Raw genomic sequence first — 11,341 nt, 5'->3', positions numbered from 1 at the left:
CATTTAGAGTTATACCTACTCACAAATATAAGTAGTTTACATTGACTTAAGATTTCTTGTAGTTCTGGACTACTAGAATATACATCTACTAGACTAAGCTTTAAAGGAAGAAACTTAAGTCTCTTCCCCAGTGCCTTCCACGTTGCTTATAATACATACTTAATTGTCAAGTGAATGAACAAAATTATCATAAAATGAAATCTCATATCCATCTACCAAATCACAAAACTAGTTTGTGCAATGTACCAACTTCCTGATTGCCATAAAAAATTTTCTCTTTAAAAGGTGAATGAAATCAAGAAGGAAGAACAAAGGAAGTCCTTTAGAACATCCCAAATTTGTCATTTCTAATTTAAGTCTTTCTTCTTCTTCTTCTTCTCCTTGTTTTTTGTCCTATTTTTCCTGGCAAGCAAAGATGGAAGAGTATACAATTCCAAAAATCTCAGTTAAGAACTGGGGCAAGTTCAAAACTATATGAAAATTAAACATAAGTCCACAACAGGCCAAGGAATAAAGAAAGTTATATAATGAATTTTCTTCCTGATTGCCTGGTTTTAAAGTTTAACTGAATATGAACACGTACATATGCTTCTAAATTTGGATGCTTAAAAAAAAAAAAAAACAAACCACATTCCTCCATGTCGATGGAGTTATTTTCCAAGAATACTAATTTAAATAGTTCTATTTCATCTAAAATGTTATTTGGCAAATAACACTTTAGATACATCCCATTTTTCCTAATTCTAGTTTTGTCACTTAGTAACTTAGCATGAGTCACTTCTCAGTAATTGCTGGGATCCTGATAGTCACCAAAAACAAAATCAAAAACAACAACAACAACAACAAAAAACACCTAAATCCTTTGATTAAAAAAACTGTACCAAAAGGAAGTGACTTTATAAATTATTACAAAAGCTACTTAAAGCCACTTTAGACTTCCCTCATGTTTAAAAGATAAGATTTGAGTTCAATGAATTAAAAATGGACTAGCAAATTAACTACTTTGAGTTCTAATCTATGTTGTTTATGAACCTCAGAAAATTATAAGCTACAAAGGCTTTCACAGTAGAAGAGCTAACAAAAATTGTAAAACATGTTACTATTTGGTACGTAAAGACTTTAAGAAATGTCAAAAAAACCAGACCTACTTGTCATAAAACAGTTGACTTTCCTGACATCCATGAAGATTTCTTCTATTGTTAACAATTTAATAGACATTTATTAAACACCTACTATATGTGAGGCATTTTATTTTTAAAAAAAGGCAATTAAATAAATTCCCAAAAGACAAAATGAAATTTGTATCCATGTTACCTCGTCTTTGGCCACTGGAAGAGTTATTTCTCTAGGTTCTGAAAATGGTGCCTCTCGAAAAGGTGGAACAGATCTGACTAAATCTGGTACATAATAGGAATGCAACAATGGCGGAGTAACTGATCCTGGTGCTGCATATCGTCTTTCATCTGGTAAAGGCACTGTTTGGTTAGCTACAGTTGATTCGTGGTGGGGTGAATGAAACCGCTGCCGTTTAACATCAAGGGGAACATTTTGTTCATTGCTTAATCTCCTGTTTAAAAAAAAAATTCTGATTAAGATTCACTATGACCACATCCAGTAATAAACTGCTTAAAGACTAAATTAAAAAACATGACACAACTGTAACACTTTCAACATAGCACCAGTAGTTACAGATGGAATCAAATCCCAAATGAGAAATCTAAGAAATAAGACAAGCATGCACTTTTGTTTGCAATAGAGAACCACTATTCCACAGCTAAAGACAATGTTAATATTGAACATAAAGTGACATAAAATATGGAGAAAAACACAATTTCACACATGGGAATATAATGAAACTACAGGAGTTGACTAACAATAATCTTACAAAAGTGCAAGTCAGGACCTTTTTTTTTTAAATCTGATTATCTTTTCCCCAATCAAAACACACTTTCATAATAAAATTGGTGCAATTAAGTGTGTCTGTCTATATCTATACATAAGTATATAAATACAGATATAGACACACACATATCTTCATTCTCAGTGAAAAATCTGATAAAACTGAGGGGCTTAAAAAGATCCTTTACCATAAAACCCATTCAATATATAATAATTTTCTGTTTAAGTTTACAGTGAACTTTTCATTTATAATTATACATTTTTAATCAACTTATATAAATGTAATGCCTTAGTTTCAAATAACTAAACATGATGCATTTGAGGAATATTCAGACCAACGAGAAACATTTAATTTAGAAACAAAATTTATATAAGTGTAACTTCAATATATTTATTATCATTCTTTAAAAATAATTTTCTTTTTCTAGTCTTCCCAGTTACTTGAACCAAAGTCACTAACTTGTAATGTGATCTCCAACTAGACACTTAGCCTTTCTGGGCCTCCATTTTTTCATTTTCACAATGAAGGGACTAGACAGTCTCTAGAATTTATTTTAGAAGGGGAAGGAATTTTAAAATTCTCAAGTATAGCACCATTACCACACTATCTTCCTTTCAACAATGGGAAAAAGTTCTCAAATCCACAGAAATTATAATAAACCAAGGAATTAAGGATTAAATTTATGTCTCAAGGATTAGTAGTTAAGTGCAGTATCCAAAATGAAAAAAGCAGCATGCTATAGTGGCAAAACATAGGACCAGGGGAACCTCGTTCTAGTTAACTAGCTAAGTACGGGACCTCAACCAAAACCTAATGTCTCTGGGCCTCAGTTTTCTTAGCTAGAAAATTGGGGGGGGGGGGGGGGGGGGGGCACGGAACAGACTGAAGAATGTCTAAGGTCCAAGGCCCATCCTCTTAACACAAAAATTCTAAGTTTCTAAGCCAAACCAGAGAATCATGGATAATAAGATACTATTCTTTCTATATCCTGACCATTTGCCATTCTAAGCCAGTATTTCAATCTAATCCTCTGACTCTAAACCTAGTGTTTTCTCACAGTGCCTCCCTGGTCTAAACCATTATGCCTCCTACACCCTTATCCAATTAACTTGTTCAGATGCCTAAGTCACCAAAGCAAAATTTGATCCCCAACTCACTGACAAACTCAGAAAATAATTAGAAATACCACTACTATAATTGTTCTTTGTTAGTTTTCAAAATAATTATTTTTAAAAGTACTTACTTTCTTCCTCGGAACACCGGAGAAGTTGATGTTCGTATTGGACTTCCATTTCCATAAGATAATGACTGCGCTGGGATAGGTGAAAGGTTCCCACTTAAGAGAGTTCTTGGTAGACTATTAAAAAAAAAAAGAATGTTCATAGGATAATGTTTATGATATATTCTTTTTAAAGAAAAACATTTGGGGCAACAACAGACATTCCAAAGAAGAAACAAACCCATAGGTTAATAAATCTCAAAATTAGACAGGACGTCAGAGGCCATCTAGTACAACCTTTAATAACTAAACAAGAATCTTCTCTACAACATACCCAACAGGTGGTTTTCCAATCTAAAGCAAGTTCTCTAATGAGAGAACTTTACCTCCTAAAGTAGACCATTCTACTTCTGGATAGCTCCAATTGTTAAAAGTTTTTCCTTATATCTAGTCTAAATTTAGTACTTTGTAATGCCACCCACTGTTTTGTGAACAAGCAAAATAAGTCTAATTCCTCTTCCCTGTTGCACCTCTTCAAGTACTGGAGGATAACTATCACTGCTCAAGTCTTTCTTCTTTAGATTAAACATATCCCGTTCCTTCAAAAGAGCCTCATATGATCTCAACCCAGAATGCCTTCTTCTAGATTTCTCTAGCTTATCAACTGACTTTCCTAAAATGTGGCTCCCAGAACTGAACACAAGATATTATAGTCTGACCAGGGCAGAATAAGGCAATACTTTTTAGCAACTCCATAGCCCAAAAAGGTTCTGTGTCAAAATTCAAAAAGCCATTATACTTACTCTACATTTTGACAGTTGAACTGGGCATCTATAATCTGCTGGTGAGAAACAGTTGGGGACAGGTTGAGGGGAAGTTTGAAGAAGTTATTGGGCTGCTGATACTTTGGATGGAAGGGTGGACGACCCAAATTCGAGGAGTTTGGGAACATGCTCTTGTTCACTAGAAGTGAACATGTATTTTGGTACCTAGATTAACACAAAAAGAAAATATTACAATTTTCTCTTCTGTCCACTAGTCAATTTTTTTAAGATTAGTTCATAATACCTACATCTTAGAGTATAAAGCATTGATACAGTCAATTTTTAAATGCTCTGACAGCTAAACTCAATGTTTAGTATCTTCCAAATACAATTTGTATAAGATGCTTTGGTTATCATTGTGTCTTTATCTTAAGTTTCCAAGTTATAGAAAAAAAGGAGGTAGGCCAGAGACGTAATAAGAGAAAGGGATACCAGGTGAATAATCACCAGGCTACCCACAGAACATAAAAAACATAAAGGAACACCTCTACTACACTGGGCAAATCCTTAGTGAAGGATTTAACAGTAATATGGACAGGAATCATACATATGAGGTGTAGCTATGATCTATACCATTGTAGTGAACCCACTGTGAGATCAGAAATCCACTTAAGTATTAAAATACTTATCTAGATGAATCATATATAAATGACAAATAAACAGATTTTAAAAGCTCATCATAAGTCATTACCTCAACAGATTATTTGGGAAAACTAAATTTTTTATCATGTGAAATTTAGGGTCAGAAAAAAAATCAATTGAAATATAAACATTTTACCTTTATTCAGTCTATTTTATTTATGAATATCTCTCTAATGCACCTAATAATCTTATAGAATTGATAAAAACAGAGGGATTCAGTACAATGTTACCTAAAGATGAGTTTTGAAAATAAGCTCCCCTCATTATCTAAATAATATATATAAACTTTGTCCTTTTTTTCTCTCAATACCATAATATAGAACTACGTATCAGGCACAGTTCAAGATTCACAGCACATTATAGGATCCTACAATAGACACCACAATACCTTACCCCTTTCATGTCCCAATTACCTGGGCAACCTCCAATGCAGAAATTAAGCATCAGGACACTAACACCAAGAAAAGAAGTCAGCCACCCTAGCCAAGTGAAGTAAGGCTGAGAAGCCTGGCTTCTTATTCTAATAACCAGGATTCAATACTGTCAGCAATGTAGCCACTTGAGTTCTAGAATTTCCATGCCCAGCATGCTGCCTCAGCAAAGAACGAACAGGTGGTGAAAACTAGATGAAATTGCAAGAGACCCTGGCTACAGGTACATCATGCAACTCCCTTGTAAGTCATTGTTACCCAGTACTGAGCCTACATGTGTCCCACAAAATGCAACTTCTGGTTTTTATCATATGAGTTGATGGGAAACACAATCAAATAGGATTCAACATGATAAATTATGCCTTATAGCCAATTCTGTTGCAACATATGTATTCTATTCTATCTAGAAATGCTATTTAGATTTTAATTTAGATAGCCTTTTAAATTAATTTCTATCAACTAAAACTCTACACATACATCTTAGTTGTAACTACACATAATAAGCTTTGTTTTTCCTTCTGAATCCACGTCAGCAATCACAAAATATTCATGAGTCCTATACAGATCTATAGCAAATCCTACATCATAGGATTTGCAGCTGCAAGGGACTTCAACATTACCATTTGTGTTGAGGCAGAGCTGACAACTGTAGGCTAGTACCTCAAATACGCCTCATCTCTCTATAATGATCCTGATCCCAAGACACCACCAACTCTTGCCCTGATAGCTAGGGAGTATCTGGGACTGGACTCCATCCCTATATCTTATACTATTTCCCCATCCTCCAGCTCTTTCTCAGGAACTGATAAGCAAATCATCTTTAGTTTTTTTCCTATGAAGTGAGTGAGTATCTACTCCCTTATGGCTCCATTTGGAACAGACTGAATGTAGGATTCCTAGGCCCAAACTTCCTTCCTTAATCATCTCCCTCATTCCTGTCCATACTCAACCTCATCCCTATGGTGTCCCTATCTCACTCTTCTCTATCTTTCCATTGTTAACAATAGAAGAGGGATTTCAGAGGTCACAAACTGCCCTTCATATTACACCTGTGTCCTCCCTTCCCCACAAAAATTACTTTCTAGATTTAATTTACATGTTGTTCTCCCTCCCAGACACTCCATAAAAGGCAAGCTTCTCAAGGTTAAGGAGCTTGGCACAGGGCCTGGCATAGTATGCATTTAATAAATGCTTACTGAATTGAAATAAATTCAGTACAATTCCCTTGTTTGAGAGATGAGTCAGAGAAGTTGAATCTAGGTCCTCTGACTCTAAATTCAGTGGTCTTTCCTCTGTACCATACTATCTGACCCAAACTTCAACTTACCTCTCAATCCAGTCCAGGGGTTCAAAGCTGAAAAGGGTTCAAGAGATGGTCCATTACTGAGGTAATATTAAGAGAATTGCCCAGTCAATGACAAGCCCAAGTACAAGAAAATTCCCAGAAGACTGGCTGATTCATTCCATGGACACAATTTCATTCTAATTAAGAGGTATTATTAGTACAGCCCATCCCAAAATCCCAGAAAACCCCCTAAATTATCAGTTTCTCCAAACCAGAGAAAATAAGCTCCCTGCTCCTCTATAAAGCCAAAAACCGGACAAGCTTTGGGAAACAGATGAAGCATCATGCCCTGGATATAGATCAATATTATTCAAAACTAGACTACTAGTAACTTCAGGAAAGGCATCCTTAGCTAATTATAACTAAAGAGCTTGAACAAAACAAAAACAAACCATGAATCCCAAGCCCTCTTTTTTTTTTTTTTTAACTTTTAAACATTTAGGAAAAGTGACTTTTGGGAAAAGCAAAATAAGAAATGAAAATTTTTAACTAAGACCATAACAAGAATTTGTTTTTGTTTTAGACTAATTCTTGAAAAATGTAGTTTCACAACACTAAGTGCAAGGGCATTACACTGGGATTTTAAGTTTCGATTTCCTTTATTCTGCTAAGTAAAAAGAACCCTGTGGTCACTTCACATTCAACACTCTTCAATAATATTGTCACTTATACTCAACACTCTTCAATACCCTCAAAAACAAAGAACGAGTTGGAAGAGATGGGGGAAGGAGAAAGAAAGAGAGTAAATTAAGAAACGAAAACAATCAAACAGAAGCCCCACCCTTCCAGCATAGGGACCGAAAGATAGAAGAGTCGCCTGGGCTAGGACAGGAATCTCATTTCCGGCGCTCGGATAAGGGGGAGGGGCGCATACATAATTAATCACCAGGGGTCTGCCTCGCACCACAGAGACAATAATGGAGCTAATTCTTGCACAAACATTGACACACGCACAACCTGCAGCTCCCTCGTCTCAATTCCAAAAGTGCAATCCTCCAAACCAAGCGCTGACGACCTCACCCCCGGCGTCCCGGGCTCGGACTCCCTTTCTAACCCCGCGGGAGGAGGAGGAGGAGGAGGAGCTCTGGGACAAAGCTGACTGGGGGCTTCGGGAGGGGCGGGGAAGAGTGGACAGTCCTGGGGCCGGAGGAGCCCACCAGACCAGAGAGGGAAGCAGTGCGGCGGGGCCAAGGTCCGCAGCCCGCCCTGCCCGGACACTCACAGCAGTCCTCGGGGAAGTGAATTGTCACTGGCACCAGCCGCCGCGGGACCCTCTGAGCCCGCAGGAGCGACGGCGGCGGCAGGGGGGGGCGGCGGCGGCTGCGACTGCGGCGGGCGGGGTGCCGGGTCCACCCGGGGCAGCTGGGCCGCGGCTCCAGCCCCGGAGGTCCGCTCGTTCTGCCGGGAGACCGAAGGGCGCCGACTCTGCTTGCTCCAAGATGAAACGAGGGACGAGAGGAAAGAGGTGGAGACGGAGAAAGTGGGAGACACCCAAAAGGAGGGGGTGGAGGACGGAGAAGCGGCCGAGACAACGCTGAGCGGCGAGCACCGGGGACGGGAACGGGCCTTGTCAGTCACACCCGGAAGCGGGCAGCGACCCGGAAGGGAACAGCCGGCAAGCAGGGAAGACCCGGAAAGGAACGCGAGGTCGCGCTCCTGTTCCCTCCGCCGCTGCGAAGTTCGACGACAGTCTGCGCATGTGAAGGAGGAGCAGCGCGTGCAGTATGTTGGCCTGGGGTCGCTCCCGGCTCCTCGCGGCTTCTGAGGCTGTGCAGAAATGGAGACTGGGTCCGGGGAAGGGACTGGGGCGCAGGGCAGGGGAGGGGATTCGGGCTTGATGTTGGCTCTCTTAGCACCCCGAGATGGAAGTTTTCGCACACAGTACTGCTTTTGGTAGCCTCGCAACCTGGATCTTAAGGGACTGGTTCCTTACTGGAACGCCTGGAGAGGCTCCCCGACTGCCATCTCCATGGACACTGTCGCCCCCGCCCCTGGGCTGGAGCGTCACCAATGTGCCTTTGTGGCCTGCGACCTTGGGGGCGCCGCAGCTGGCCAGAGCCTGCGCCCCACCCCGCCCCCGGCCCTGCGCCCGCTGACTGGTGGTTGGCCGGCTGATTTGTTTGTTTATTTTCTCTTGCCTTGAAACTGCCACCCGTCTTCCTTTCTATGACTGTATTAAGTTTCCTACTCGTGGTCTGACCAGGCATCCACTTTTTTCTCCGTTGTTGCTGGGAAAGTGATCTCTGAGAGGGGGATGGAGGTGAAGAGATATTAACAGAGACTCAATTATCCATGTATTAAGTGCCTACTATGTGCTAGGCACTGTACTAAGTGGTGGGGATACAAAAAATGGGCAAAAGACAATCTCTGCCCTGCGGGAGCTTTACAATCTTAATTCCAGAGCTGCAGCAGGTAGACACGAAAGAAAGATGGCTCCAGGGTTTATCAGTGGAAGGCTCACAGCAGGACCTTTAATAGATTTTGAGGTCAAGCATCAGTTTACAGGAGGCCCTCCTTGATTTCCCACCCCCGACTCCACCAGTTTCTAGTAAGTACATCATGACTGTGAGCTCGCACCCCCCCACGCACACAAATTATTTGTATTTACTTTGCATATATTTTGTTTTTTATCTACAGGCATACAGATTGTTTCCCCAATAGAATGTAAGCTCTTTAAGAGCAGGGATTATTTAGTTTTTATCTTTGTATTTTAAGCAACATAGTGCCTAACTCTTAATAGGCCTTTCGTAAAAATGCTTGTTGATTGATTAAAGTCCGGCATTAAGCATTTAAGAATCTACTTATGTAGACCAAGCAAAGTGCTAAACACTGGGGATTCAAAGAAAGGCCAAAAAAAAAAAAATACCCCCAAAACTTAGTCCCTGCTATCAGGGCGCTCACACTCATAAAAGAGACACAACTATGTATAAAGATATGTAGAGAGTAAATTAGAGATAATCTCGGGGGAGGACACTAAGATTAAGGACTGGGAAAGGCATCTCGAAGAAGGTGGGACTACAACGAGGCATTAAGAAGCTATAAAGCAGAGATATGAAGAGGGAGGAGATAGTGAAAATGGCCTGAGTTGGAAGACAGAGTATCCTGTGTGAGGAACAGCGAGGAGGCTAGCTAGTGTCAGTGGACTTCAGGAGACATGGAAGGGAGTAAGATGTAAGAAGACTGGAAAGATATAAAGAGACCAGGTTATGGAAGGCTTTAAAAATGAAACAGGATTTTTTATTTGGCCATGGAGGAAGTGAGGGGCCATGGAGTTAAATACGGGGTGACAAGGACAGACGTACATCAGACAATCAGTAAGCATTAAGTGCCTACTATGTGCCAGGCACTATGCTAAGCACTGGCAGAGAAAATGGTGAAAGACAGTTCCTGCTTTCAAACTCAGTCTGATGGGCTGTGAAAACAACTATGTACAAACCAGGTATATACGGGATCTGGAAATGATCAGCAGAGAAGGAACTACAATTAAGGTAAGATTAGGAAAGGATTCCTGTAAAAGGTGGAATTTTAGCTAGAACTTGAAGGAAGCCAGAAAGTAGAGATGAGAAGGGAGAGCATTCTAGATGTGAGGGAAGACCTGAGGGAGATGAAATGTCTTGTTCGAGGAACAGTAAGGAGGCTGGTGTCACTGGATCAAACAATATGTAGAGGGAGGAGGGGTATAAGGTGTAAGAAGACTAGAAAAGGAGGAGAAACAGGTTATGAAGGGACTTGAATGCCAAATAGGATTGTTTAGTTTTGGAGGTGATGAAGAACTGGAGTTTATTGAGTGACATGGTCAGACCTGCATTTTAGGAAGATCACCTTAGCTGCCTAGTAGAGAATGAACTGGAGTGAGGAGAGATTTGTATGGCACAGAGACCACCAGAAGGCTATTGGAATAATCCAGTTGTAAAGTGATGAGGGCCTGCACCAGGGTTGTGGCAGTGTCACAGGAGACTAGGGGACAGATATTCATGAGATGTTGTGAAGGTAGAATCTACATCACTAGTAACAAATTGGGTATGGGGTATTCAAGTAAGGAGTCAAGGCTGACACCTAGTTTGCATGACTGAGTGAGTGGAAGAATGGTAATATTCTTGACAGTAACAAGGACTTTTGAACAGAGGGCAATGTTGGAAGAAAAATAGAGTTTGCACATGTTTAATCTATAGCAGATTGCTTGTCTTCTCAGTGAGGAGGAAGGGAAGGGAGAGAATTTGGAACTCAAAAATTTTTTAAAGAATATTTAAAATTATTTTTAGATGTAACAGGAAAAAATAAAATATAAAAAAATTAAGTAGGTTAAGAAAAAAAGGAAGGTAATGAGCTGAATTTTGGACATGTAGCATTTAAGATATCTACAGAACATCCATTTTTCGATGTCTGATAGGCAGTTGGAGAAGTAATTCCCGTGGTCAGAAGACAGGTTAGGTATAGATAAGTAGATCTGAGAATCATCAGTATAGAGGTGATGGTTGAATCCGTGGGAGTAAATGAGATGACCAAGTGAAATAATATAGAAGGAGAAAAGAAGAGAACCCAGGACAAAACCTTAGGGGATTCCCATGGTTATCGAGCGTGACCTGGAGGAAGATCAAGCAAAAGAGGCTGAGGAGCATTCAGGCAGATACTAAGCCAACCAGGAGAGAATGTTATCCTGGAAAACCTAGAGAGAAAAGAGTGTAAGAGAGAAGAATGGGACTGACAGTATCAAGGACTGCAGAAAAGTGAAGGATGAAAATTGAGGAAAGCCCATTAGATTTGGCAGTTATAGAATCATTGGTAATTTTGGAGACAGTAGTTTCTTTTTATGGTATGAGCTCTTCCCACACTTAGGGTGACTTTCTCTCTAAGCACTTGCCACGGCTCCCCCTCCCACTGTGTTGTAGTTTCCTTTTGAACTAGGTCTAAGGTAATGGTGGATGTTGTTCCTGACTGTTGATGCCCAGAGAAAACACTGTAAACTCTGCTCTAGGAAAC

At 40.0% G+C, this 11,341-nt stretch overlaps 1 protein-coding gene across 4 annotated transcripts in view; it reads right to left on the bottom strand.

Moving 5' to 3' along the window:
- The window catches only part of TENT2 (terminal nucleotidyltransferase 2), a 73,172-nt gene extending 65,486 nt beyond the window's left edge, over positions 1-7,686 (bottom strand). For 2 of the 4 annotated variants that reach the window (XM_027863374.1, XM_027863376.1), the window contains exons 1-5: positions 7,584-7,666; positions 6,344-6,370; positions 3,923-4,108; positions 3,144-3,257; positions 1,315-1,567 (exon numbers count right to left, since the gene is read on the bottom strand). In XM_027863374.1, the coding sequence (XP_027719175.1) occupies positions 1,315-1,567; positions 3,144-3,257; positions 3,923-4,071 (516 nt within the window). In that variant the 5' untranslated portion in view covers positions 4,072-4,108; positions 6,344-6,370; positions 7,584-7,666. Of the gene's footprint in view, positions 1-1,314; positions 1,568-3,143; positions 3,258-3,922; positions 4,109-6,343; positions 6,371-7,583 lie in introns of all 4 variants that reach the window. The other 2 variants (XR_003569174.1, XM_027863375.1) reach the window with 2 other exon arrangements.
- Between the last annotated feature and the right edge of the window lie 3,655 nt (positions 7,687-11,341).

Source organism: Vombatus ursinus, unplaced genomic scaffold (assembly GCF_900497805.2).
Source record: "Vombatus ursinus unplaced genomic scaffold, bare-nosed wombat genome assembly UNPS02014772.1, whole genome shotgun sequence".
Taxonomy (NCBI): Eukaryota; Metazoa; Chordata; class Mammalia; order Diprotodontia; family Vombatidae; genus Vombatus; species Vombatus ursinus.
The sequence above is the reverse complement of the archived record's forward strand: the minus strand, read 5'-3'. Positions and strand labels throughout refer to the sequence as shown.